Source organism: Dasypus novemcinctus, chromosome 21 (genome assembly GCF_030445035.2).
Source record: "Dasypus novemcinctus isolate mDasNov1 chromosome 21, mDasNov1.1.hap2, whole genome shotgun sequence".
NCBI classification, from domain to species: Eukaryota; Metazoa; Chordata; class Mammalia; order Cingulata; family Dasypodidae; genus Dasypus; species Dasypus novemcinctus.
This window is the reverse complement of record NC_080693.1, coordinates 14,852,018-14,879,887: the sequence shown is the minus strand read 5'-3', so window position 1 is coordinate 14,879,887 and position 27,870 is coordinate 14,852,018. Positions and strand designations below refer to the sequence as shown.

General features: G+C 68.6%; 2 protein-coding genes across 2 annotated transcripts in view; one reads left to right on the top strand and one right to left on the bottom strand.

The window, feature by feature from the left end:
* SLC5A10 (solute carrier family 5 member 10) overlaps positions 1 to 27,870 on the bottom strand; it is a 63,187-nt gene that overhangs the window by 13,196 nt on the left and 22,121 nt on the right. The window contains exons 6-9 of the mRNA XM_058283366.1: positions 27,405 to 27,510; positions 26,977 to 27,057; positions 25,500 to 25,705; positions 21,011 to 21,146 (exon numbers count right to left, since the gene is read on the bottom strand). Coding sequence (XP_058139349.1) covers positions 21,011 to 21,146; positions 25,500 to 25,705; positions 26,977 to 27,057; positions 27,405 to 27,510 — 529 coding nt within the window. The remainder of the gene's footprint in view (positions 1 to 21,010; positions 21,147 to 25,499; positions 25,706 to 26,976; positions 27,058 to 27,404; positions 27,511 to 27,870) is intronic.
* Positions 206 to 27,772, top strand: FAM83G (family with sequence similarity 83 member G). The gene is made up of 5 exons (XM_058283364.2): positions 206 to 760; positions 13,441 to 13,608; positions 18,591 to 18,715; positions 19,327 to 20,488; positions 25,069 to 27,772. The coding sequence occupies exons 1-5, from the start codon at positions 239 to 241 to the stop codon at positions 25,429 to 25,431; spliced, it is 2,340 nt and encodes a 779-aa protein (XP_058139347.1). The 5' UTR covers positions 206 to 238; the 3' UTR covers positions 25,432 to 27,772.

Here is a 27,870-nt window from a genome sequence, read left to right as displayed (position 1 = left end):
CCTCCCCCTCCCCCTCCCCAGCCCCGCCCGCCTCCCCACTGGGTGCTCCACCCCGCCCGGCGCGGTCGCCCCGCCCCGCCCGCCCTCCGTCCTGACCTGCCGGACCCGCGTCTCTCCCGCAGCCTCCTATGGACAGAGGCGCAGAGGCAGCCGGGCGGCCCCAGAGCGCGCCGTGCGCCCCCGCGGGGACCCGCCACTAGGCTTCCCGCCCGCCGCCGCGCGCCCGCGCGCCGCCACCATGGCCTTCTCCCAGGTGCAGTGCCTGGACGACAGCCACGTGAACTGGCGCTCGAGCGAGGCCAAGCCCGAGTTCTTCTACAGCGAGGAGCAGCGGCTGGCGCTGGAGGCCCTAGTGGCCCGCGGCCCCGACGCCTTCCGCGAGGTGCTGGAGCGGGAGAACATCCGCGACTTCCTCTCGGAGCCCGAGCTCCGGCGCATCCTGGAGACCATCGAGGTGTACGACCCGGGCTCCGAGGACCCGCGGGCCCCCGGCCGCTTCGGGGGGCCGGGGGCCGGGGACGCCGACGCCGAGGAGGCCAGCGGGGCGGGCGGCGGGACGCTCACCGAGGCGGAGCCGCTGCCCTCGCTCGAGTACTGGCCGCAGAAGTCGGACCGCTCCATCCCCCAGCTGGACCTGGGCTGGCCCGACACCATCGCCTACCGCGGGGTGACGCGCGCCAGCGTCTACATGCAGCCCCCCATCGACGGGCAGGCGCACATCAAGGAGGTGGTGCGCAAGATGATCAGCCAGGCCCAGAAGGTGAGGCCGAGCCGCCCCCGCGGAGCGCGCACCCGGGAGGCGAACCTGCGCCCGCGCCTCCTCGTCCTTTAGGGGCGTCAAGTGGCGGGGCCGGCCCCGGGTCTCCAGGCGTCTTTGCGCACTGCCGGGGGCAGTTCCAGCTTCCCCAGGGGAGGAACTGACCGGCTTTCTCTTACTTGCCCCCCCCAGGGGCGCTTCTGTGATCTGTCCCCGGAGTAGAGGACTGCCACGTAGGTCATGGCCTCTGGTGTTGCTTTCATGGGGCTGGGTGGACAGGGCCCGGGGTGGGGGCGGTCACGGGGCGTGGGAAGAGGCCTGAGCCCATCTGAGGCTGGCCTGGAGGGCTAGGTGCCCATGCTGCTCTTTCCTGGCCATGCTGGGCGACTGCAGGCAAGGTCCTTTCCCTCTCTGGGCAAGGGCAGGGGCTCTCTGGGCTGAGACGGGCTGTGTGTGGGGGGGTACGGGGCACGGTCCTCAGCCGGGGGAGGCAAAATAAGTCCAGCTGAGTGTTGTCCACCCGAGTTGAATTTCTCCACCGGAAGGGATCTCCAGCATGGGTCTGGACCCCCCGCGCCTGACCCCTGCAGGCTGTGCAGGTGGCTGCACCCTACGACAGCCTCCGCGATGCTGTCCGTGGCTGCCAGCCATGGCCGGTGCGAGCGCCGCTGCTTCCAGGGGAAGTGCTTTTCCGTGGTGGCAGAGCACACGGTGCCTGGGGGCGACGTACAGAAGCGGGGAGCGGGGGTGGGTCAGCAGGGTCTGCGCTGGCCCCAGGCGGTGGGAGGGAGCTGTCGCTAGGACAGAGGGGACGAGCCTGGCCTCTGTGGACTGTCCTGGAGGGCAGATGGGCCCTGGGGGAGCGCAAGTGGGTCAGGCCCGAGCGAGGTGGCCCAGCGGCTCAGGTTTCCAGGCCGCCCGAGTCCCTGCCCCACGGGAGTCAGGTGACGGTGCTGTGTTGCGGAGGAGCCTGGGCTGCCGCCTTTCCCCGCCGCCCGCTGTGTCCCGGCAGCTTTGGGACTTTGGTTTACTGGTCTGTAAAGAGGGCGTGGTGACGGGAAAGCCGCATCTTGGGGCTGTTGTGCTGGGAGGAAGAGGAAGAGGAAGGCTTGGACCTTTGTGGTTCTCAGGTGGAAGAACCCGCCCACACCTGCCACCTGCCGGGGGAGAGGAAGGCCTGACTGCGGCTGGTGTCAAGGTCACAGAACCGGGGAGGGCCTGCTGGGATCCCATTATCCAGCCTCAACTCCCAGTTTAAAAATGGGGAGGGAGCGGGTGTAGCTCTGGGGTTGAGCGCCTGCCTTACGTGTACAAGGGCTTGGGTTCAGCCCTCAGTACCTCCTTTAATAAAAGGGGGGGCTTGACCTGGTGTGTCCCCGCCCCAGGGATGCCAGCCCCTTCCCCCCCCCCCCACATCGCATCCGCCTCCTCCCCGGCAGTAGGAAGGAGGCAGACACCGGATGCCAGGTCCCAGCTCTGCACGGGATGCCCAGAAGCATCTCGTGTCCCCCAACAGACAGACAGACAGCTGGGCCCAGTGCCGGGGCCAGATCGGGCTCTCAGGGCTGCCCCTGCCGACTCCTCGGCCTCCTCCCTGCGTCGCCATGGCCGGCACGACCGCCCAGCTGTGCCGTGCAGTCCTAGGGGCCCCTGTAATGCTGCTGGCTTCCCACAGAGGGTCACCCATGCCACTTGGCTAAGGTCACACAGCCAGGAAGAAGGCGAGCTTGCGCTTAAACGCGGGTCTCTCTGGCACCACAGTCAGGCAGCAGCCTCCCAAACAGGTGGGTGTTGGCCACCACTTTCATACCTCCCAAGACGGGGGGCTCACTCCCTCGCGGGATTGCCCCCCCGTCTCGGGAAGCAACGTGGCCCGTTAGAAAGCTGAGGGGGAGTCCCAGCAGCCTGAATCAGGACGGGACTCAGAGGCGACGGAGGCCAAGGCCCTCCTACAGATGGGGACAACAAAACACAGAGAAGGACAGTGACTTGCTTAGACCACACAGCGCATTGGGGAACCCTGTCCCTGCTTCCCCACCCTAGGGGGTTTCCCCGGGCCCATCCATCTGGGGTCACCTTCCTGCTGGTGACAGCTCCTGTCCACTGGCTGCCGGGCATTGTGTAACCTCAGGTTGCGCTGTCGGCTGTTTCTCGGGCGTGGAAACTGAGGCCGGCCTGGGCAGGGGCGTGGGATCGAGCCGTGCTGTCCTCCTCCAGGGCCCCTCCCGCCCCTCCTGGGCCCTGGCCCTGGCCGACGCCGCGACAGGCAGGGCCCGGGTGCGACGCTGACAGGTGCTGACGGGGCGCTCTGCCCGCCTGCCGCCCCCTCCTCGCCCTGCACCCTGTCTGCCTGGGCCCGGTCCTGCAGCAGCCGCCCCCCCGCGCCCCCTGGGGCCTGCGGGTGGCAGGACCTGGCCGTGCCCGCCCCCGCCTACCCCCCCACCGGCGCACCTGGGCGGGGGCAGCTGAGTCAGCCTGCCACCTCCTCACCCCACCAGTGTCATCAGCACAGAGCCAGGCCCTGGGGCCGGGAAGTGACACAGCGCGCACTCAGCCCCGCCGCCGCCGGGAGGGGCTGCGTTCCCACCGGGAGCACCCCCGCGTCCCCCACGTCCCCGGAAGGCTTAGAGGGCCGGGCCGGCTGGGGTCGGCACCTCCCTGCACCCTCGCGAGCCTCTCCCGCCCCGGCCGTCCGTCCCGTCCCGCCCGTCAAACACGCTGGAAGGGTGGTCCGGGCTGGGGCGCCCTGCTGCCCTGTGGTTCCAGATCCACAGGAGACGGCGCGGTCCTGGCTCTCACGACAGCCTGCTGTGTGGCCCCAGGAGGGCAGCGCAACCCCTCTGATCCGCTCCCCAGCCCCAGCGTGCCGTGGAGCTGGGCCCCTGCCCACCGCCGGCTCCTGCCCCCGGCCCGTGGCTGCTGCCCCCTGCCCCAACCCCCGCCAGGCAGTGATTTATCCGGGGAAAACCTGCCGTAGGGTGGCAGCTGCGCGCCAGAGCCCGGGCCTGTAGCATCTCGCCCGCGAGGGCCAGGCCCCCGCCGTGGGCTCCGCGAGAGGGGGCAGGGCGGGCGGCGACGCCACGGCGGGAGTGAGCAGAGACGTTGTAGCATGTGTCCTCCCAGGGATGCCAAGTCCCCCCCCCCCCCAATGACACACAGGCACCACGGGCGCCTCCCGCACTGACAGCCCCCGCGGGGGGAGGCGGCAGGGACGGGGCAAAGCCCACCACCCCCGAGTCACAGGCGAGGAGACCGAGGGAGGATGAGGCCACCGTGGCACAGCCGGCACGCCTGCCAAGCCGGGGCTGGGGACGGAGACCCGGGGACGGCCAGCGTCCCGGCCAGGCCCCCGCGGCCAGCAAGGGCCCTGATGCTTCTAGTCCCGTGTCCCCCGCCGGCCTCCACCTGCCCCTTCCTGGCTCCCACCTGCTCCAGGAGAAGGGAGGCAGCTCAGCGAGGCACCCAGTGGGTGCCAGCCCTCGGCCGGGTGCTGAGCAGGCGTTTCCTGCACCCTGCTCCATCCTCCCAGTCCAGGCGGGGGGAGGAGCCCGGGGGGGGGGGGTCGCATGCCCGGAGCCGACGGCGGGTGCCGCTGCCCGGGTCTGCGGGCTCTCGCGTGTCCCCGGCGTCCCTCGGGGCACCCCAGACCTGGGTGCCCTGGCGGGGGGCAGGGTTCTGACCTCAGGGGCACTTGCGGGATGGGCAGGGGCCGGGGTGGGGGAGCCGAGGCCACTGCCGGGCCCTGCCCTTCTCGGGCACCGGGACCCGCCCTCCAGCCACGAGGGGGGCAGCGCGGGGCCTGGGAGCGGCCTCCTGCCTGTCCCGGCAGCTCCCGGCCCGGCGCCCAGGGCCGCGGCCGGCAGGGTGGAGCCGCCTGACGGCGTAATCCCAGGCGGTGGCTCCCGCCGCTCCAGAGCCTTCCTCCCCGGCGGGCGTTTGCCTCTTAATTGAGTTTTAGGGACGAGTCGGCTGTCATTAGCCTTCTGTGATAGGTGAGGAAACCGAGGCTCGGGGTGGGTGGGGCCTGGGGCTTTTCCCATCCCTGCTTTGGGGGGGGCCGCCCTCTGGAGACCCTGATCCGCCTGCCTGGGTTGGCTGCCCCCTATGCTTAGTGACCTTGGACTGGAGTTCCCTCACCTGTGAGAAGGGGAGGGGCCCCGGGTGACACCAAACCTTGGAGGGTGCTTGGTGGGGGGTGGGGCTGCACCTGCAGTTAGGACCAGAGGGGGCAGGCGGGCTCAGGTCCTGGGGGGGTGTGCCAACTACCTCCGTGGGGTCTAAGTGACCCCTGGGGACCTCCGAAGGCCAAGCGCAGGGGGCATGGTGGGAAAAGAGCCTCAGGCATCACAGGGACCCAGGGGCCGTCTCCCCGTGGCCCCCGAGTCTCGTCACCTCTCATACCCTCTGTGTTCCACGGTGATGCCAATACCTGCCTCATAAAGTTGTGGCGAGGTTAAAATGGAAAAAAGAGGGGAGCGGGCCGTAAGGGGCGCCTGCGGTGGCTGGTGTGTAGCCGCCTCCGTCACGGCCAGTTTTTGTCCCTCTTTCCCTCTCCTTTCGCTCCCACCCCTCTCCCGGCAACCTCTCTGGGAGTCTGGATTGAGCAGTGGTGAGCTCCCCATCCCAGGAGGAGTTCAAGAGGGGCTTGGGGTAGCGCCGTCGGCAGGACCTCGGCATCGGGGGCCCCTGACTGTACCCCATGGTGAGACCCTCCTGGGCCTGCCTTCCTGGGGATTAGGCTTCTCGGCCGCTCCCGGGCACCGGAGGAGCTGAGGTTTCTAAGGCTCCCGTGTCTCGGGTTCTGAGACTTTCCGGCTGGAGAACGCTGCCCTCGTGCCCTTCTCTGACTGCAGGATCGTCTTCTTGGCTGGCTCTGGCCTGGAGGCCTGGAGGATCGCGAGGCCCTTTGGGGAGGCCAAGAGGAGAGCGCTTCGTGTCTTCTTGCGTCTTGCTCTTGGCGCAGCCCCGGTCCCTGATGGTCTGTCTCCGTGCCCGGCCTGCTGCTCGTCTCCACAGCGTTCCTGAGCGACGACTCTCGGGGGAGGCTGGCGGCTCAGGCAGCGCCCCCTTGCCGCTGGCGCTCTCCTGGTCCGGCAGCTCTGGGCCTTGACCCGCCGCTGCGGCCACTGGGCCTTCTGATGGGCCTTCACGAGGCTTCTGTCTTAATAGCTCAGAGGGTGGGGCCAGCTTTCACGGAGCTGCTGGACATCAGAGGGGAAAGGGACCCCACTGCGCCAACGAGGGAAACTGAGGCCGCGAGTGGGGAAGGGAGCCGCTGCAGGTGGCCAGGGACCGACGGGCCCAGGGACAGGTGCCTCGGGCAGGGCTGGCAGTGCGGTGTTTGTTCCAGGCTCCAAGGTGGGGTCTGGGCGGCTGGTGGAGCCGCAGCTGGGGTTGTGCACAGGACCCCCCGCCTGGGAGCAGGAGCCTCTGGCCTTCCTGCCTCTGTCGAACGGCAGCGGTCGCCCGCACCCCTCCTTCGTCTCCGGAAAAGGCCACGTGCGTGTCGGCGGGTTGGCTGGCACCCTGGCTTGGGTCAGCGTCTGCTGCCAGGTACGCAGACTCCCGCCCCGTCTGCCCGGGAGGGCGAGACAAGGCGGCTCCCTGCACTGCTCAGGGGTGGGCCTTGGGAGCTGGGGACGGGCGGACTGGTTCGGACGGCGCCAGGAGCTGGCGGGGAGCACTGCCCGCCGTGGTGACAGCTCCCCAGCGCCCACCGCAGGGGCTGCCCGAGGCCTTCCTGATCCGGGGGGCCTCCCCAGGCCCCGCTAAGCCCAACAGCACCGCTGGCTGTGAGCGTGGGAAGACGCAGGCACCCCGAGGTGTCCAGGCCTGCCCGGGGGTGGGGAGTCGGGCATGGCAGCAGCTCTTTCTGTCTCCGCTTCATGGCCCTGTACACCCAGGAAAGGAAGAGGAGGGCCTGAGCCTGGGAATTGGGCAATTCCTCTGCCTCTACCTTGTGGGGGGCTAGAGTCAGCTGGAGCCTGGGTTTCTCCATCATCAGAAGGGGGTGGTAATAACCCTAGCAGGAAACTCTTGGGGAGGAATTCTCTCAGCTCGCATATGCCTGAAAAATCTTTATCTCGTCATTGGTCTTGACAGATATTTTCACTGGGTATAAAAGTCTAGGTTGACAGTTTTTTTCTGTTCAGGATTTTAAAGATGTGGCTCCATTCTCTGGCTTGCATTATTTCTGATGAGAAGTCTGCTTCTCGCTGTTCCTGTTTATGTACTGTGCCTTTTTTCCCCCTTAGGAAGTTTTAGAGATTCTTATATTCTTTTTATTCCTGGTTTCTGGCAATTTGATTTATTTTTTTGGAAGCACCAGGCCGGGGCAGTTGAACCACGACCTCATATGTGGGAAGCTGGTGCTCAACCACTGAGCTAATGGGCTCCCCGAGTTGGTTTTTTCATTTGCTTGCTTGTTTTTTGTTTGGTTTTGTTTTTAGGAGGCACCGGGGACCGAACCCAGGACCTCCCATGTGGAAAGCAGGTGCTCAACAGCCACATCCACTCCAGTAACTTGATTTTAACGTGCCTCAGTGTAGTTTTCTTCGTGCCTCCCCTGGTTAGAATTCATTGAACTTCGTGGCCCTGCAGGTTAATAGTTTTCATCAAACGTGGAAACGCTTTGAACTCTAATTTTCCAGATGTTTTTGTCCCACTGAGATTGCAGTGACACCTGCTTTAGAGTACTTGAGGCTCACCCACGGTTCCGGGAGGCTCCGATCATGTGTTTCAGTTTGTTTTTCTGTTTCATTTTGGATGGCTTCCGTTGATATATTTTCAAGTTAGCTAATCTTTTCTTCTACATGGTCTAATCTGTTGATTCCATTTGGTGTATTTTTCATCTTGAACATATATTTTACCTCTTGGAGTTCAATTTGTGTCTTTATAAACATACCTACTTTTTACAACATTTTGAACATACGGGATGCTGTTACAGCTGTGTCCCTGTCTGCCGATTCTGACATCTGCGTCAGACAGTTTTGGGTTGATTTGATTGTTGTTTCCCCTGTTCCTTTGTAAGCTGGGTAGCTTTTGATTGGATGTCAGACATGGTAGATTTTATGTTGAGGGGTGCTGGAGCTTTTTAAAATATTACTCCTTTAAATACTGGGAGCTTTGTTCTGAGATGCAGTTAAATTACTTGGAAACAATTCAATGCTTCTGAGGCTTCCTCTTAAGCTTTATTAGGCAGGATCAGAGCAGACTTTAGGGTAGAGGTTGGCAAACTCTGGTCCACAGGCCGAGCCTGGCCCATGGCCTACCTTTGTAAATAAACTTTAATTGGAATTCGGGTACACGCATTTGTTTACGTGTCGTCTGCCGGCTGCCTTCGAGCTGCACCAGCGGAGCCGAGTGGTTGTGTCAGAGCCCCAGGTGGCCTAAAATATTTCCTCTCCGGTCCCTTCCAGAGGAAGCCTGCCAGTTCTGGGCCTCTTTGTCCCCGCGCTGAGGCGCAGCCCTTCCGAGGACCCTGCCCGTGGCCCGTGTCTCAGGAAGTGTGTCTGCTCTGGCTGGTATGGACGTGAGCTATGTGCCCTGGTCGGATGTGGGGCTCCGGCGGTTTCCCACCCACTCCTCTCCCAGCCCGTTCTCCTCACGTGCTGGTCGGCGTCAGCTCAGACTCGGGGTGCCCTTCGGGGACCCTGGAGTTCTCTCTCCGCAGCTCTTCCTCTCCAGTGCTCCGTCCTGCAGTCTCGGGCTGCCGCACTCTGACCGTCCCCGGCCAGGGCCCGCCGTGCGTGTCTCACCCGTTGGAGCTGCCTGTTGTCCCCTGCCTGGAAACCTTCGTTCCCTCTCTTTTGTTCGGTTTACCGTTGTCCATTCCAGCTTCTGTTCCCGTCGTGGCTGGAAGAGGCGGTGGTCCCGGCGTTTGAGCGCGTTTGCGGCGTCCTCCGGGTCCCCTGCGTGACGGGGTCGGTTCTGCCTTCCTGCCAGCCCCCCAGCCGGCTTGGGGGACAGCGGTCAACGGGTGCAGTGCTGCGTCCTGGCCTGCCTGCCTCAGGTGGTGGCCACAGGTCCCGGGACCGGGGCTGGGGTGGGCAGGCCGGGGAGCGGAAACGCTGGCTGATGCCTCCTGGGCGCCTGCTCCCCCAGCTACGCCCACCCCGTGCTGGCGGGTCACACGCGGGAATGCCCTTAATCCTGGAGAAGAGTCGTCTTCTCCTCCCGTGGGGGAACCGCGGCACTCGCTCCAGGCGTGCCAGGAGCCACACGGCTCTCCGCGGCCCGTCAGGGGGGCGATGGGCTGAACCTGCCGACGGGTTCGCCACCTGTCCGTGGTCCCAGTTCCAGCTGGGAAGCCCCCACCTGCCCCGGGCTCAGGGAGACGGTGGGCCCCTGGAGCGCATCGCTGGGGCCTCTCTAAGAATGAAGAAGCGACACCTTTCCCCCCCGGGTGAGAGGGTCAGAGCCGAGAGGGAGAGGAGCCTGGGATCATTTGGGTTTTGGGGGACAGAGGAAGAAAGGAGGTCAGCCCAGCAGGGAGCGCGCCCCAGGCCCGCTGCCCCGCGCCTCCTCCCTGGCCACTGCGCCGACGCCTGCACCGCTCGCGCGCCCTCTGAGGACATTTCTGGTTGGAGGGTGGGTTCTGTGGTCACAGCAAGGCTGGGAAACAGCTGTTGTGGGTGCTGGGGAGCGGCGGGCCGGGTGCCTGCGGTCATGGTGCCAGAGGGAGGCGGGGCCGCGGCAGCCGGGGGGGGGGGCCCTCTGCTGTGGCCTCCACTGGTGCAGGCAGGCCGCAGTGGGGGCGGGACGTCGCGATGCCCTGGGACGTCGCATTTACAGATGGGGAAATTGAGGCCCGGAGAGTGGGTGCGTCTCACCCAGGGCCCAGCCGAGAGCTCCAGCGTCGGGGTCCGTCCCTGGGGGGCCCCAGTGTGCAGCTGGGGGGCTTGCCCTGCCACCCTCTGCCCCGGCGTCAGCGCAGTTTTTCCGGGGCTGCAGGGGCGCGGCCGCCGAGCCTCCTGCCTGAGCCGGCGCCCAGGGCGCTGCGTCCACTGCCCTGCCCCCGCTTGGGGCTGCAGTTTCTACGGTCACGTGGGGGTGCCTGTCCACCCCTTACCCCATCCCCAGGACATGACCGGGATTGTGACCCTGCCCGGAGGTCGGGGGGCTGGGCGGGGGTGATGCAGGGGCCGGCGCAGCCCGGCGGAGAGGGTGGGAGATTGGGAACCCAGGCAGGGGGCAGGACGGGAGCACCCCCCGATATCCTGATGTGTGGGGGTGGGGAGCATGTTTTGGGGGTGGCCCCCATGGCACCCCCCAGGAGAGACATGAGGGGGCCTTGGGTCCAAAGGGGCAGAGCAAAGTGGGGCTGGGCGTGGGGGCAGCACTCCCCCTCCAGCCCCTTGTGGCCCGTCAGGGCGCCGGTCCTCGGGCCGACCCCTCGCCCCTACCCGTGGTCCCTGCCCCCCGCTGGGTCCGCCCCAGGCTGACCCCCCCTGCCCTCTGCCCTTGCTCACTCCCCTCCCAGGCTCCCCCCCACCCCAGCTGCCTCCTGGGGCCAGGAACGAGGGTGGTTGTCATGGAGATCACAGCGTTGGCAGAAATCCGCGGGGCGCGCGTGGGGCCAGCTCAGGCGCGTCCCTCGAGGTGCCCGAGCTGATAGGAGTGTGGCCTGAGCCTGGCCAGCACCCCATTTGGCAGATGGGGAAACCGAGGCCTGGGGTTGTTCCTGGGATTCTGCTCGTGGTCTCAGCAGATACAAGCCTCCCCGAGGCTGGGCCCGCGCTGGGCAGACGGCGTCCCTGCCCTGGACGCGTTCGCCCGCCGCCAGCACCCAAGCACGGCATTCGGCATCGCTGGGCCTCGGTTTCCTCAGCCGTCCAGCGGGAATGGCAGCTGCTGCCTGGCGGCGGGCGGTGTGGCCTGAGCGCGCTGTCGGGCACGGGGCGGGTCAAGCGCGCCCGTCGGCGGCAGCAGGAGCCCGGCGCGGGGCCTCCGAGCAGCGCGGGCTCCCACCCCGAGGCACGGGTGTTCTGGCCCCAGCTTTCCCGTTTGCAAAGTGGGGAAGAGGATGACAGAACTCAGGGACCCCCAGAAAACTCCTGTGGCTCTTGACTGGGAACACCCAGCTCTCCCAGCCCCACGCGGGCACACAGGCCAGCCGGGCCCCCAGGCTGTCGTGGGCACCTGGCCCCGCGTGGGCTCCCAGGCCAGCCGGGCACCCAGGCCGTTGTGGGCACCCGGCCTTGTGTGGGCTCCCAGGCCAGCCGGGCACCCAGGCCGTCGTGGGCAGCTGGCCCCGCGTGGGCTCCCAGGCCAGCCGGGCACCCGGCCCCACATGGGCACCCAACTCCGCGTGGGCTCCCAGGCCAGCCAGGCACCCGGCCCCACATGGGCACCCAACTCCGCGTGGGCTCCCAGGCCAGCCGAGCACCCGGCCCCACGTGGGCACCCAACTCCGCGTGGGCAGGCCCCAACCCATCCAGCCTGACAACAAATGGCCCCGGGGTTGGGGCAACGCAAACGCCCCCCAGCCCAGGCCCGGGCGACCCTGTCCTGTGGTGGGCAGGCCCACGGGGCAGGGCCTGCCAGCTGTGCCCATTTACCCTTCTCCCAGGTGCCCCTCGGAGCCGTCTGCCCGCTGGGAAGGGCTGATGTGGGGCACCCCTGCGTGCAGTGGTGTGCAGTGGCGTGCAGTGGCGTTGAGGCCACTGCTCCAGGGAGTTCGTCCCGGCCGCGCCCCCGCCCCCAGCTCCAGAGGTGCTGGACCCCGAGGCTGTCGAGACCCCCCAGCACCAACGTTGTGCGATACGGATTCTAATGGCCTCGTCTCTCTTCTCGGCTGTTGCTGCCCCTTGAATGCCTCCTGGGACTGAGAGCTCACGCCCTCTCAAGTGCCGCCTCGACACCAGGCAGCTCTGGGGTCTGAAGGCCTCTCCTCCCCTGGGCCAGCCCTCGGCCTCGCCTTGGCTCCCCCGGGGGTCCTGGCCCCTGCCGAGCCCCTGCCCAGGTGGTGCCAGCCCCCTCCGCCCCACGGTGGCCCTTGGGAGACCCTGAGACAGTGAGCAGCTGTGGGTCCCAGGGCCCCAGGGAAGCTGGCGGGTCCCACACCCCCGCTTGCTCGGTGGGACAGGCCCTCAGGACACACATCCCAGGGATCGGGAGGCCGAGGGTGGGTCCGCGCCCTGCCCACTTCCGGCCTGGCTGAGCCTCAGTTTACCCACCTGCAGATGGGGCTGTGGCCAGCACAGTGGCTGTGGGCAGGTGGGAGGAGCCGGGGCTGGGGGAGCCCGGGCGGTATCGCTGATACTGGTACAGTAACAGTCGGTAGTGATGGGGGGAGATGGCAGCGAGGGGCGTCCACGGAGGCCCCTCTCAGTGCTGGGGCCCTGCCCCGGGAGTCCCGTGTCTGGGTGAGCTCGAGTCCCTGGGAGGGGGCGAGGCCAGCCCTGCTGCACAGATGAGAACACAGGGCACAGCTAGCTGGGGCCCCAGCGGGGCGGGGGGATGGAGACCCCCCCAGCACGGGTTCGGCCTGGGGTGCTCGCCATGGGGTGTGCAGGCATGTCCCCCCCAGGCTCCAGACGCCCCGGAGGGAGAGGGCACAACAGGAGGCTGCGTGGCTCCTGCCGCCCAGTGCAGGGCGGTAGGGCCTGGCCGACCGTCCCCCGCCACGTCCTGGCCTCTGCGTAAGGCTCCGCCAGAGAGTTCTTGGACCCAGGGCCCAGGCCAGGACCCGGGCGGGCACCGGCCTCCAAAGTGTGGCCGTGGCCAGGTGGCCCGGTGGGACAGGAGGAGAGCAGGGCCCGGCCGCCCCTGAGCCCCCTGCCCAGCCCCTGAGCCCCCCGCCCAGGCCCTGGCAGACAGCCCCACTTGGCCGCCGATGGGGCCCCGCCTCGGTGCGCTCCCTCCTGCCGTCCCCGGCCTGCGTCGCCGGGGCCCGCTCGCTCTCCCGGCCGGGGAAGCCGGCGTGGACGGCTGGACGGTAGGGCTGGCCCTGGCCACATCCCAGAGACTGGTGCTCGCCTGCCGTGAGCTTTGACAGGTGGCCCAGGAAGGGACACGGATGTGAGCGCTGTGCACGCAGGTGCCAAAGTCCACCGCGTGGATGCGCCTCTCTCCTGCCTCGTCACCCTCCTGCCCCACCCAAGGGCACCTCGGCTCCCTGGGGCTGCTGGGAGGGGGGTGCTGTGGCCTCACGAAGGCACCCAGGAATGACTCAAACCGAGGTCCCTGGGGCCCCTGCCTGCCCCAGGACGGGCCCTCGGCGCCCTGGCCCTGGCACGGAGGAGGGGCGGCCCCGGGGGCCAGCCGGGGAGGGGGCAGATGCCTGCCCGGCCCCGGGCCCTCGGGCACAAGCCTTTCCCAGGCTGCTTTTTAAACCTGACCCCGGCGTGCCCTTCCCTCTCCATCTCTCCCACCTGCCAGCTTAGCTCAGCTTTGTTTTCTGCCGTTTTGTGTTACGGAAACGATGGGTGCGTCAGAGAATGTTTCTCCGCCGTTCCCTGCCGCCCCGGGGGAGTCTGGGACAGCTGCTGGCCGAGAATCCGCACCCCCCCCCCCCCCCCGCAAAGCGCCGCGTCCTGGGGCTGGATGTTAGGGGGCTGCCTGCGGCCGGCGGCTCTCCCGGGCTCCCCACCCCGGCCCTGAGGTTGCCGGGGGGTGGCGGGGCGAGCACGTGAGCGCCCCCGCGGCCCCCTGCTGAGCGGCTGCCCCCCCCCCGCCCCCAGGTGATCGCCGTGGTCATGGACGTGTTCACTGACGTTGACATCTTCAAGGACCTGCTGGACGCCGGCTTCAAGAGGCGGGTGGCCGTGTACATCATCCTGGACGAGAGCAACGTCAAGTACTTCCTGCACATGTGCGAGCGGGCGCGCATGCACCTGGGGCACCTCAAGGTGAGCTGGCGCCCGCCTGCCTGGGCGGCGGGGGCACGGCGGGGGGTCATTCGGCCGGTCAGCAGACACTCGGAGCCCCGGGCTGGGTCGTTAAGTGCTCGGGCCTCCTGCCACTGATCGAACCCTCCGGGGCACAGGATGTTCGCCACCTCCCACAGCCAGAGGCCGGGTAAGCGGGACCAGGTGCTGGCCCCCGCGCCGGGGCTGTTTCCCAGGTCACTTGCCAGCGGCCTGCCCCACGCTGGTTATCTGTTTTCGCTTGCACACCTCCAGTGACGGAGGGCTCACCACCTCCTCAGGCAGCCACGTCCTCTCTGGACTCCCAGGAGGTCCTTTTTGGGTTAAGTCGAATTTCTTCTCCTTCTTGGGTCTGTGTGCTGGTTTGAGGATCGGGCTCAGGCAGAGGAAGCGCCTGCGGGTCAGGGGAGGCATCTTTGACAGCTGCGAAGCTGAAATGGAGTCGGGGTGCAAGAATGGGGGGGCGGGCCTCTGTGGGGAGGCACGGCAGCAGCAGGCCTGGGGTCGGCCTCGGATCTTGCTGTGCATCTCTGAGCACGCCGCCTCCCCTCTCTGGGCTCTGGGATCCTGTTGCTTGGACAGGAGCAGCTGGACCTTCTGGCTCAGACACCCCTGCGTTTGGTGCCTCGGTTGGCTATCGCCTAGTGCTGCATCTGTGCGGCTCGTCCTCCCGGGGAGTGGGGATCCGCGTGCCTAGGTCCAGCCCGTACGTCTGCAGGACTGGACGGGCGCCGGCCCCGTTGCGGCCCTTGCCTTGGGCTGAATCAATCCTGGCGGCCGCCCCGGGGGAGGCAGCGGTCGTTCTGTTTCACGGACGGGGAGAGGAGGCGCTGCGCCGAGGTGGTGCAGGGTATGGGGCTGCAGGCCGGCACGGGCGCCCCAACCTCCAGCCTGCGGTCCAGGCGCGGGGAGGTGCGCCGGCTCATGAGGGCCGGACGCCCCCCTCCAATGTGTGGGCCTTCGCCCGCTGCTCCCACCCCCATCCCAGGCGGGGTCCTTTTGGGTGGCCGGGCACTCATGGCCTCTGCCTCCGTGGCTCGGGGACGTGGCTCGGTGGCCCCCCCTGACGTGCTGACCCTGAGCGCTTACCCCCCTCCCCACTGCTGTGTCTGGGGCGCGTACAGCATCACTTGGTGGCGTGGCCGTGGACCTGGGTGCTGTGGGCGGCAGGTCAGAGACCCTCCCTCCCTGGCCACTCGGGAGAGCCCCCTGCTCCTGCGCGCCCACCCCTGCCCTGCCGGGGGCGCCACACGCCGCGTGCCCGCGTTCCACCCCCCGTTGGCAGGTGAAGTGGGATTTTCCCCCGGCACCCGCCCCCCGCGGCGGGAGGCCCTTCTCCATAGGAAGTCCTGCTACTCTTCTACGCAGAATTTTTCAAGCTCCCAGGAAGAGGGCAGTGGGGCTGGGGCCACGTGGGTGGAGGACACGGCCCTGGCTGCGCAGCCCCTGGCCCTGCCTGCCCGGCCTCAGCATCGTGGGGTGGCATAGAGGCCAGAGCTGGCGGGGGCCTGGAGCCTATCCGGAAGGGGCTTTGATGGACAGATAGGGAAACTGAGGCCAGAGGGCAGCCAGGACTTGCCCACCGGCGTCCCGTGCCTAAAGGGACCGCGCGGGCACAGAGCCTCGGCGTCCGTCATCCCCGGGTGGGCGCTGCCCACGCCGCAGGGACGCTTCGGCCCTGCTCACAGGTGCACCCCCCCTCGGTGCCAGCCCGCCTCTGTGGCCCCCAGCTCCTCGCAGCTGGCAGGGGGCCTCGCGGGGCCGCGTGAGCCTGAAACGAAGGGAACCACGGGTCGTGAAAGCGCCCCGTGCTCGGGGACAGCCACGTGGCTGCCCGAGGTGACAGCACTGTCACCCCGGAGCCTGCCCTTGCAGCCTCGCCCCGCCCCGTCCACGCCCGGCCCGGCAGGGTGACGTCAGTTGGGACCTCCGCGTGGGTGTGGGGTGGTGCTCGGTCATGAGTCCTCCCCCTCCTTTCTTTTGGGGTGGGCACGGCCCCTCCCAGGAGGCCCTAGCTCGGGTCTGAGTTTCCTTCGCCCTCGGCACCCCACTTCCAGGAGGCACCCCCGGCTTCCGCCCGGGCTCTGAGCCCAAACCCACACATTCCAGGAAGAGCCACCTTGCCGCGGGGGCTTCCTGGTCCCGGCCAAGCCCGGCACCGCCCCCTGGGGGCTCGGCTGGCCCCAGCATGGGAGTCGCCTCCCCATCTTATCGGGGCGCACAGGCTTCTGAGCGCGAGGTGCCAGGAGGAGGCCCCCCCTCGCCCCGGGACCACAGGACAGGCCCCAGGTCTGAGCCCCCTTGGGGGGGGATGCCGGGTGCGAGGGTGTGCCCGGGGCAGTGGGCCTCCAGGCAAGGTCCCAGGAGGTGCCAGCACCCCACAGGGTGAACATGCGAGTTGGGGGAGACGGGCTGGAGCCCTGCAGCTGGGGGGGCTGCCCGGAACGGCGCAGTGAACTGGGGGGACCTCGCCTCCCCGGCCGCCTCTGGCGCCCCGGGGGACACCCCGTCCTCCAGGGCCTGGGCTCCAGTCCTCCCCGCCTCCTGCCCTCCCCACACCGAGCCGAGCTCGCGAGGCTGCAGCCGGCCGTCCTCCTTGTCCCCTCCCTAGAGCACCCTGGCGGGGACTGGTGGCCACCCCCCGTGACGCCTGCAGAGACCCGTGGTCTCCGAGTGTCCCGGGCCCCTGGCCCCCACTGGGTCCCTGCAGCCCCGTCTTCTCTGCGCCCTGGAGATGCCCCACGCGTTTGGAGACAATGCGGCTTTGTGACCGCACCACCTCTGCTCGCCTGGGCCTGGGCCGGGAGACATTACCTCATCCGGGCCAGGCCCCCGGGCCCTGGGCCCCACCCAGGAGTAGGCAGGCACGGGCGGGCGGGAGCCCAGGCTGGGGGGGCGGTCCCTGCTGGCCAGCCCCCACCTGCCCCTGGAATTCGAGGCCACCCTCCTCCCACCCCGTGTCAGATAGGGAAACTGAGGCCCAGAGAGGCATTGCCACCCGCCTAGATTCACACAGCACTCCCACACAGGGGGCCGGGTCCATCTGGCCTTCTGAGCTCCCGGGTGAGGTTCGGGGGTGTGTGGGGACAGGCACTGCCGAAGGGGTGTTGGCTCGGGCACCCCGAGCGTGCCGCCGGGAATCGGGAGCCGGGCTGTGGTCGGGCAGGTGACGCGGGGTGGCTGCTCGCCACCGCCCGGGCCTCGGCCCAGCGTCTCCGCCCCGAACATGCCCTGGGTTGGGTGCCCGGTCACGAGCGCCGAGTGCCCTGGCTAGCGTCCTGCTGAGCTGGCTCCGGGCAGGGGCAGGCAGGGGCCTGCGCGAGGAGCCGGCCCCGTGCCGCCAGCAGAGCCTGCGCAGGCAGCTACGCTTGCAGCTCCCGGGGCCCGCCCGGTGCCCGCAGGCCCGTGCCTGCCCGGCGCTGCCCTGAGCCGGCGGTGCCAGGACCCTGCCAGGGAGCGGCAGGAGCAGCACAGGCTGCGGGGTGGGTGGGAGGCCCCCACCGCTCAGCCCCAGCCCCCCCCCCCCCGCTTTCTGGCACCCCCTCCCCGCCACAACCGCCCCCTCCCCATCTCCCCGTTCGCGCCTCCTCCGTGCTGGATGCCGCTGCCACCCCGTCCCGCTCTCCTCCCGGGCCCCCTTGGGGCCTCACCCGCAGCCCCCACCAGCTGTCGGGTCCTGCCCCCCTCCACAGCCACCTGAGGTCCCCGGGTTGCCCGGCCTCTCCTCCCCTCTGCCAGGAATCCCCCTCCGAGAGCCCCCCAGCCCCAAGCCCGCGGCTCCTGCTGCGAGGGCGGCGTTCGGGGTTGCTTGTCCCCCCGCCTGCCTCCCCGGTCGCCTCAAGGTGGGTGGGCTTCTCACAGTTCTCTCTGGGGGCCGCTGGGGGCCCCGGAGCTGGGCGAATGGGCAAGAAGTAAGCCTGGACTGGCGAGCAGACGAGGGTGGAGGAGAGTGACTCGGGGAAGCGGATGTGGCTCGGGCCGCTGGGTGCCTGCCTATCACAGGGAGGCCCCGGCTTCAGTTCCCGGAGCCTCCCAAGAAGATGAGCAAGACAGCGCGCTGACGCAACAAGGTGACGCAGTGAAATGACGCAACAGAGACACAGTGGCAAACAGTGAGAGAGACAACACGGAGCGGAGGAGGCTCGAGCAATTAGGCGCTTCTTTCCCACGTGGGAGGCCCCGGGTTCAGTTCCCTGGTGCCTCCTAAAAAAAGATGAGCAGATAGCTAGCGCAAACAATGGGAGGGTGAGAAATAAATAAGAATACTCAATCTTAGGGGAAAAAAAGTAAATTGCAGGTCAGGCCAGCAGAACGCAGAGATCCGGGTGCCCAGGGATGGGCCAGAGCCCCTCGGGGAGTGAGGCTCCCGTCCCAGGGGGCGTGCAAACAGATGGGTCGGGGTGCTGTCAAGAGGAGACCTGCCCTGGGCCCGAATCCCTGGGGCTTGTGCTGAAAATGCCTGGCCCCAGGCCACCAAGTCAGCATCTCCAGGTGGCACCCAGGAATCTGTATTTCTGGCAACCCCTCCTGGCAAAGCCCTACGTTTCCATGTTGGGACCTCAGTCGCCCCCCTCGGGCCTGTGGGCTCCCGCTGCCCTGCTGGGGTCTCCCTGGCTTTCCACACTTGCCCCCCTCCCCCAAAAGCAGGGGTGACCTGTTACGAGAGGGGGCTAGCCCCCGGAGCCCCAAAGCCCCTATCCCGTGAAACCCCCAAAGGAACCGAGAGCGGCCAGAACCTGGGACGGGCTGAGCCCCGGCTGCCCGCCCCACCGCCTGCCCCCCGCTGCCTAGACGTGCCAGCCACCCGGGGACCCAGGACGTGCCTGCCTGGCTCTGCCTGTGGCCCCCTGGCACCCCCCCGGCCAGGCCCTCCCCGCTCCGGGCAGAACTTGCTGTCCTCCGCGGGGCCGACATGGCCGTGGCTCAGCCCTGCGCCCCGCATCTCCCCTTCTCCCCCAACGCAGAATCTACGCGTGCGCAGCAGCGGGGGCACGGAGTTCTTCACCCGGTCGGCGACCAAGTTCAGGGGCGCCCTGGCCCAGAAGTTCATGTTCGTGGACGGAGACCGCGCTGTGTGCGGCTCCTACAGGTGATTTTGGGGGGGGCGGGGGATGGGGGGAAGCGACCGTTCCTAGCTGCCGTCCGCCCTGACCCTCACCCGGGACAGACTGGTCGTTCCGGTCCAGGGGACCCCGTCTGCGGAGGCCAGGGACCCCCGCACACCCGCCAGCCTCGAGAGCAGCCGAGGCAGGCTGCGTCCTCGGGGTCCGGGAGGGTGGTCTCGCAGGGGCGGGGTCGCGGCGTCCCGGGCTGTGTGGGCGCAGGCCTTCCCCGAGGCGAGTGGGACCCTCAGTCTCGGGAGGGGGGCGCAGGGGGGTGGGGGCTGCCCGCCCCGTCATGCATGCGACGGGGACTAACGGTGGCTCAGATGAGCACGTGCTCCCCGGACGGAGGCCCGTCACAGCCGCTGGGGAACGTGCTGACGTTCCAGAAGCCGACGTTGAGATCGATCGAGGCTCGTGCCCGGGCCGCGGGGGGCAAAGCCGGGCCTGGACTCGGGCCCGAGCCCGCGGCGCGTGCCTCCACCCCTGCCCGCAGCGCCAGTGCGACCCCGGGGCCCCGAGTCGGTGCGACGCCGCGCGGGGGTTCACGGCGGGGAGACAGGGCCGGGGGTCCTGACCGTGCCCCCCTGTGTTGCAGCTTCACGTGGTCGGCCGCGAGGACCGACCGGAACGTGATCTCCGTGCTGTCGGGCCAGGTGGTGGAGGCGTTTGACCGGCAGTTCCAGGAGCTGTACCTCATGTCCCACGGCGTCAGCCTCAAGGCCGTCCCCATGGAGAAGGAGCCGGAGCCCGAGCCCGTCGTGCTGCCCCCCGTGGTCCCGCTGGCGCCCGCGGGCGCCGCGGCCAAGAAGCTCGTCAACCCCAAGTACGCGCTGGTCAAGGCCAAGAGCGCCGACCAGCTCCCCAAGGCCGCCCTGGGGCCGCCGGAGGCCGAGAAGCCGCCGGGGCTGCCGCGGGGCCCGGCCCTGGCCGAGCAGCCGGGGGACGCGCCCGAGCCGGCGCCGCCGCCGCTGCACCCGGGGCTGCTGCACCTCGAGCGCGCCAACATGTTCGAGTACCTGCCCACATGGGTGGAGCCCGACCCCGAGCCGGGCAGCGACATCCTGGGCTACATCAACATCATCGACCCCGGCGTCTGGAACCCCCAGCCCTGCCAGATGAACCGCATCAGGATCCGCGACACCGCGCAGGCCGGCGACCAGTACCAGCCCTGGAGGCAGAGCCAGGGCGGCGGCCCCGCGCCCGCACCCGGCGGCGCCCCGGCCCAGAACGGCCTCCCCCGGGGGGGCCCCGAGCCGCTGGCCGACCGCCTCGCGCAGGAGGGCGGCGCCCCCGGCTGGGCCCCGGAGCCCCCCGGAGGGGAGGCGGCTCAGAACGGGACGAGGACGGCGGAGCCGGGCTGGCCCCCGGAAGACGCCAACGGGCTCGGGGCGGGGCTCCCCAACGGGCTCGACGGGGAGGAGGAGGAGGACGACGACGACGACGACTACGTGACGCTCAGCGACCAGGACAGCTGCTCGGGCAGCTCCGGCGCCCGGCAGCCCTCGGGGGCCTCCTCCGTGTCAGACGAGTACTTCGAGGTGAGGGAGCGCACGGCCCCCCCGCGGAGGCGCCACTCGGAGCAGGTGGCCAACGGCGCGGGCCAGCCCCCCCGCCGCCAGCTGAGTGCCCCCCACCTGAGCCGCACCACCTTCGGGGGGCCCCTGGCCGGCTCCCCGTGGGCCCAGAGCCGGAGGAGGGCGGAGGCGGACGCGCCGGGAAGGGCACGCGCTCCGCAGGCCCCGGACAAGCAGGCCCAGGTAAGTGGGGGGCTCCTGCACTCGGGGAGTCACGGGGGCCCCTTCCCCCAAGAGCTCAGAACTGTCACCTCCCAGACTACAGAGGCACCAGCTTGTCACAGATGAGGAAACCGACGTGGGGAGGGGGCAGGAGCAGCTGGGGTCCACTGCAGCAGGCTGTTCCCAACTCAGGGGACTCCCAGCGCCCCATTTCCAAAAGACAACCTCGGCTGCTCATCGGGTGCCACAATGCCTGGCGTTACACGGCTCTGCCTGGCGTGCCTTATGGTCCCTAGTTAGTAGATGGGGAAATGGCAGCAGCACAGAGAGGCCAGTTCACACCATTGAAGTCACACAGCAGTAAGGGGTAGACCAGGATGCACACCCGGCCTGCCTGGATCTGGCACCAGAGGCCACCTCCAGGGACGTCCCTTTGACTGGGGCCCCCGGGCCCCCTGGGGCCCCCTCTCCGCCCCCACGTCCCCTCCCTGGCTGGGAAGGAGCAGGCCCCCCCCGCCCGCCACGGCCCCGGCGTGGCCGTACCTGGGTAGAGCGCGCGGCTGATCATGCCGGGCATGACCATGAGAGCCATGGGGAGCATCTTGAGGTAGCCGGCGAGGATGGAGCCCGCCTTGGCGTGGTTCAGGTCGCGGGCCGACAGCGACCGCTGCACGATGACCTGGGGGGCCAGGCGGGACGGGGAGTGAGTCGCGGCCCCGGGCCAGGCCCCCCCTCGCCCGCCGGGACGCCCCCTGCGGCTTGAGCTGCCGACCCCCGAGATCCCGTGGGATTCCCGCCGCGGCTCCGGCCACGGGGCGCGCGCGCGTTCACAGGGACGCGGTCTCCCCGTTGGCCCGCTGGGGCAGCTGTGGGTTCGACAGGCCTGGGGGGTTACCAGCCCTCTTCCCCGGGGTCGCCCGGACCCCCACAGGGAGGCCCGGCCTGGGCACGCAAACGCCAGGAGGTAGCCGTTGGCCCAGGCTGGCGTCCCAGGTGGAGGGCAGGTCAGCAGCGTGACGGAGGGCGGCGGCGGGGCAGGCGGCAAACCCTACCCGGCCTCAGTTTCCAGATCTGCGGGAGGGGAGGAGGAGGGAAGGTGGTTTGGCCGGGGGACCCCTGAGGTTGCGCCCATCTCGGTGATGTTTTGATTCTCCTCTAACAGACTCCCAGAAACGGCTTTTTTAAGCTGCCATCTGTAGGCCGTGCCTTTTGCCCCTTTGAAACTTACACAGTTGCACGGCTTTTAGGCTATTTGCAGAGTTGCCCAACCTGTAACTTTCCAACGTTATTTTTTTTTTTGCTGTTCTGCAGTTTATTTTTTTATTTGAAGATTTTTATTTTTTGTTTTTTTATTTATTTCTCTCTCCTTTCTCCCCCCCCCAAGTTGTCTGCTCTCTGTGTCCATTTTGCTGCATGCTCTTCTTTTTGTCCACTTCTGTTGTTGTAAGCGGCACGGGAATCTGTGTTTCTTTTTGTTGCGTCATCTTGCTGTGTCAGCGCTCTGTGTGTGCGGCGCCATTCCTGGGCAGGCTGCACTTTCTTTCACACTGGGCGGCTCTCCTTACGGGGCACACTCCTTGCACGTGGGGCTCCCCTACGCGGGGGACACCCCTGCGTGGCAGGGCACTCCTTGCGCGCATCAGCACTGCACATGGGCCAGCTCCACACGGGTCAAGGAGGCCCGGGGTTTGAACCGCGGACCTCCCATGTGGTAGGCGGACGCCCTAGCCACTGGGCCAAGTTCAGTTTAGATCGTCACCCGCTGCTCAGAAGCAGGGATGTGCTGGGAGTTTCACTAGGTCTTTTGCACGTTTTCCTGGGCTGCTGCTGGCATTTCCCCTGAGGCACAGCCCCCGTTTGAGGGGCCGGGAGGCAGCGTCCTTCCCAGGGCAGGTGGTCCCAGGCCGCTGCCTCCACCAGTTCCTGCAACCTGGGCCTCAGTTTCCTCATCTGGACAGTGAGGGGGTTAGACGAGGTTCTCTCTAAAGACCCTTCCCGTCAGACGTGCTGTGGTGGCAAGTCTTGGTTCTTGCAGAAAGAAGCATTTCTGGAAGGCCCCGGGGCTTTTTCCTACATTTTCCCAATTCTGGCTTCCGCTCTTCCACGGCACCCCAACGGCAGCCAGCTCGGGGAGGCAGGTGGGAGCAGGACCGAAGCCACAGGCTGGCTGGAAGTGGCCAAGTCGCCACCTTCCCCCCGTCGGGGGGCACCGCCTCACAAACGAGCGCCCACCGCGGCCGTACAGTCCCATCCTGCCCCTGCCCCGTCCTGGGGCCGCACTCACTCCCCATGTGCGGCCGCGTCACCTCCCTGATTCCCTTCTTGTCCGTAAGACGGGGCGCTGCCACCAACGGGCAGGGATCTGCACGGACTCCGTGAGGTCGTGCCTTCGGTGGATGGGAGCTCCCTCGTCCCCAGTGTAGATGTCCCAGCTGTGGACCTGCTCCTCGTGGCCTTCGGTGCCCGGTGTGGATGGCCCAGCCGTGGCCCGGCTTGTCGTGGCCTTCGGTGGCTGGGAGCTCCCTGGTCCCCGGCCTAGCCGTGGCCCGGCTCGGCGTGGCTCTGGTACAGGCCAGCTCCCTTTCTGGCGCTGCGCCGGGCTTGCGCCGCCGGGCGTGGCTTTCGGAGCCGACTGTGGTTCGCTGCTGGCCTGGGGGCATTTGTACCTCGGGCCCCACCTTTTGGGAAATCACGGAACTGGCCTGGGTTTTCAGTTTCCTCAGCTCTAAAGTGGGGAGAAGAGAACCTTCCTCACGGGCTAAATGGGGCTCCATGTGCCATGCGCTCAGCACGGGGCCCGGCCTGCTGGGGGGCGGGAGAACGGGGGTCACTGCGATGCTTGAGACTGTAGCTACCGCTGGGAACAGAAGGAAACCCGTCTCGAGCCCCATGACACCAGACCGCAGTCATGCCCCCGTGCACCCCCATCCGACAGGGAAACTGAGGCTCAGAGGGGGGAGGGGCGGGGCCGAGACAATAACGCAGGCCAGCGGTCTGGCCCCCGGGGCTCCTGCCGCGTTTTTTATTGGGTTTGTTTCTGACCATGGAAGTGCCGCCTACTTGTAGGTAAGCGAGGAGACGTGAGAGAATAGTAATATAAAGAGGGACAGGTTCCCCAGCGTCCTGCATCTTCCGGTCAGACTGTGTCTGGCCGCGGAGCTGGCTGGGGTCAGACCCCTGCGTGCCCCGAGAAGCCCCCGCTTGCTAACGAGGGTCCCGGCGGGGACGGGAATGAACAGAGAGGCCCAGCCCGGGGTGGGGTGGCGGGTGCAGTTGTCCTCCCCGTGGCGCCCGGCCTGCCCCGCGCAGAGGGGGCCGCACCCAGCCGTGCCCACCGTCGTCCCGAGGGACCGAGCCCGCGCCTCCCCGCCCCTCCGCGGCCAGCGGTCTGCAGCCCCTCACCTCCCTGAGCCTCTGTTTCTTCTTCTGTGCCAGGAAGCCGGGCGCTTTCTCAGCAGGGTTTGCTGACCACGGGGGCGGGCCGCGGGGGCGGTGGGGGCTGGGGCGTGGCGGGGAGGCGGCCACGGGGCGCGGGGAGGGTTTTGGGAGGTGAAGACGGCGGAGGACAGCTGGGCCGGCGGCCCCAGCGCAGGAAGGCGCGGGAAGTGCATGTGTTGGGGGGGCCTGGGCGCCCAAGGGGCTGCTCGCCTCGGGACCACCGTGGAGCCGGGTCCCCTGTGAGGAGAGGCCCGTCCAGCCCGACCCCGAGGCCGGGGTCTGTGCTGACTCATTTGCCTTCATGGGAAAATCTCCTGAATGCTGTCACACCCAGGGCCCCCCCGGGCCCCGCGGGGCGGGCGGGCAGCGAGAGCTGCTGTGGGGTGGAGGGTGGGGGACGCCCCCCACCCCAGCACCCGGCCCCACCGGGGGGTTCTGGAAGACCTTTGCTGTGGGCCCGCATGTAAGTCTGGGGTGCGACGTAGGGCAGAGGGGGAAACTGAGGCACAGCCTCCCGCCCTGCGTGGCTTCCCACGGCCGGGGCACCAGGAGGGTCTTTCGGGAACTGCTTCCTGAACGCCCCCTGCTTGGAGGCGAGCTGGCGGCGGCCCTGGGGGAGGGCCCTCCCGCTCTGGAAGCCGAGTTCTGCCCTCTCTGGGCCTCTGCTGTCCGGTTGTCGGTGCGGTGGGGAGGGGGCACCCCAGCCTGCTGCCTTACGCCCACAGCGGCGGGCGGGGACCTCTCTCAGGTCCAGAGGCCCGCACGGCGGCCCTGCCTGCCACCCCCCGGGCAAAGGGGAGCAGAGGGAAAAAGCGGGCAAGGGACTGGGGCTGCGCAGAGTCAGGCTCCCAAAGAGCCTTCCCCCAGCTGCCAGGCTCCGCTCGGCACGGGGCGAGGGCGGCCGGGCCGGGGAGGGGCGGGCAAGAGGGACTGGCCCGATGGGCTGCCACGGGGGAGCCAGGCAGGGCGCCCCTCTTGGTCTCCCCCAGGCACGTGATAGGTGAGATTATTCCCGTGTGGCAGATGGGGAAACTGAGGCACCAGGTGATTCAGCAGACGTGCCCGGGGCCGCCCAGCTGGCGACGAGCAAAGCCAGGCTGCGGAGCGCAGTGCGCCCCAGCAGGGCCAGCGCTGACGGGCCTCGCCCTCCTCTCTCTCCCCAGGGCCAGCGCTTCCACCAGTCCGGGGTCCCTGCCTCTGGGACCAAGGATAAAGACGGAGCTCCACGCGGCCCGAGGACCCCGGGGCCCCACCGCTACCGCCCCGCTGCCGACGGCCCCCAGGGCGCCCTCGGGAGGGTGGGCCCGGCCGCCGCGGGCCCCCACCACTGGCAGGCCAGGGCCGGCGCGACACCCCGAGACGCCCGCGACGGCAGGACTGCCGAGGGGCACCCCAGCCCCTTCGGGATCCCCTACTCCAAACTGTCCCAGGCGAAGCACCTCAAGGCCAGGACCGGTGGCGGCCAGTGGACCTCATCCGACTCGAAACGGAGGACCCAGGCCCCCGGGGGCCACCAGGACCCCTAGTGGCCCCCCTCCCCCGGCCCGGGGCCGCGGCGGGGAGGGGGGGGCGGGCGGCCGCCGGGGACGCTCACCTGGTCGGTGCACCAGTACCAGGTGGCCATGACGGTCAGGCCGAAGGTCATGCCGGTCCACGGCAGGTCCCCCGTGGCGGCGTCGCGGAACATGTGCATGGCGTCCGCCCGCGGCAGGTGGCAGCTGGTGTTGGCGATGGTCCTGGCGGGCACGGCCCGGGCGTAGGCTGCCTCCAGCTGGCCGTAACCGCCGATCCGCTCGAAAGCTGGGGGGCCGGGGGGGGGCAGAGGGTAGCGGTTTGGTGGTGGTGGTGTGGCCCCGGCGCCCTGGCTCCCTCCACTTTCATCTCACAAGCAACTCAGGTGCTGTCCAACTCGGGCCTCTCCCAGGGCTGGGAAAGGCGCAGAGGCTGGAGGCGTTTTACGGGCTGATGATATTTTATTTGTATTTAAGAGAGCGCTGTCAAGTGAGCATCTTGCCCGGGGGCACCCCGGTGTCCCCTGCACCTGGTGGGAGTCGTGCCGCCTGCGGGTGCCCGCCAGCTGTGGGGCAACAGATTCTGGGCTGGGTTTCCCACCGCTGATTCAAAGAAGCGAAAGTGTTGTTTTTCCTTCCTTGGCATTCAAGGGTCTTCTCCAGGAGGCTAAAGCGTTAACGTCCTGACCCGGGGGCTCGGTGTTTGGATAAAGCTGAGCCTGGCTGGCAGTCGTGGGCCCCCCACCCCCACCCCCGGCCTCCTCGGGGCACAGGGGAGTCCCAGGTGGCTCAGGGCTTGACCGAGGTCACCCTCCATTTGGTGGCAGGAGGGGGCTCGAGCCAGGGCCTTCAGCGGGGAGTCCGGGCCACGTTCTCCGTTCCCCCTCCCGCTCCCGCCTCCCTCGGCTCAGTCCCCACGTGGCCCTGGGGCACCCGTCCCGTCCACGTCGGGCCTGGCTGACACCCTGCCCAGACCGTGGGCTCTGGGGACACTGGGACACCTGGCCTAAGAGACAGACGCACATCCAGGGTGGCGGGAAGCCCTGACCCAGCCCCAGGCAGCAGCCCCTGGCCTTGCCCAGGCAGGACCCGGGGAAGCCGGCCGGGCCAGCGCGTCCCCACGCGGCTCCGGGTCTGAGTTAGCGCTTCTCTGTGCGCGTGGGGCCCCACGGGCTAAGGCAGCGCTGCTTCCCAGAGCCCGAGCCCAGGGGACACTTCTGAGGCCTCCCCAGCGCACTCTCCCTGGGACGGTCCTGGCTCTGCTTGCTCCCATCCAGCGACGGGGCGCTCGCTCCTCGGGGCCGCCCCACGCGCCTCCTCTCTGGTTCTCTGCAGACCAGCCTGGCCCGTGTGCTTCAGTCCTCCCCTTTGTCCCGCGGGAGCTGGCGGCGCCCTCGGGCATCTTGTCCCCTCCTAAACTCAGCCTCTCTACACCTGCCCTTGGCTGCGCCGGCCCACCCTGGACTCCCGAAGCGGCCCCGGGGAGGAGGCTGGGTGGGGGGGGGGGGGAGGCGGGAAGTGGGGGGAGCCCTGGGGAGCCGCCCGCCCCCAGCCCCTCACCTTTGACGCTCAGGAAGACGGCTCCCAGCACCATGACCAGTGTCTGCAGGGCGTCCGTGTAGATCACTGCGGTGAGGCCCCCTGCGGTGCAGAGCCGGGAGCTGCGGGTGGACCTCAGCCGCCACCCCCGGACCACCCCCTGCCCCCGTTAAGGGGGGGCCTGCTGGGGGGCCGCTGGGGCCCAGGGCCGCCTGCACTTCTCTGGCTGGCGTCCTCCCAGGCTGCTTCCGGAGGCTCTGCACAGCACCCCGGGACCCTTCTCCCCGCCCCCCCGCACACACTCCTGGCCCCCGTCTCCCGCACGTGCACCCCTGATCCCCCCACCCCCCCTTCCCCGTGCACCCCCGGCCCCCCGCCCTGCCCACACACCCCTCGTCTCTCCGCCTCCCGCACGTGCGCCCCCCGCCCCAGGCCCTCACCTCCCCTACCTGCGATGGTGTAGAGGGCGGTGACGAGGAGCGTGAGGCAGGTGGAGAGGTAGAAGTTCCAGCCCAGGCAGATGTGCACGAAGAGGGCCCCCGCATACAGGTCGATCTGGGGGGGAGGGGGCCGGGCTCAGGCCAGCGGGCGCCTTGGGACAACCCTGGCCCTGCCACTCTGCTGCAGATCCTGGCTGCTGTCATCCCTCCCGGGCTCTGGGCCCAGGGGCTGATATGGGGGGACCCCGCCTCCGCCCGCCCCACGGGGCTGCAGTGAGCGTCAGGCAAGCCTGTCGGTGAGGAGCAAGCCGGGTGCCGTGCTGAGGTGTGCAGATGGGACAGTTCTCAATAAAGTCCACAGCGGCCGGTGCCCATCACGAGCAGCGTTGTTATTGCCTTGGACCCTGGCCCCTGGGTTCTCAGTGGACCTCTGATGAGGAAGATGCCAAGAGGGCTTCCTGGGGTGAGCCTCTGA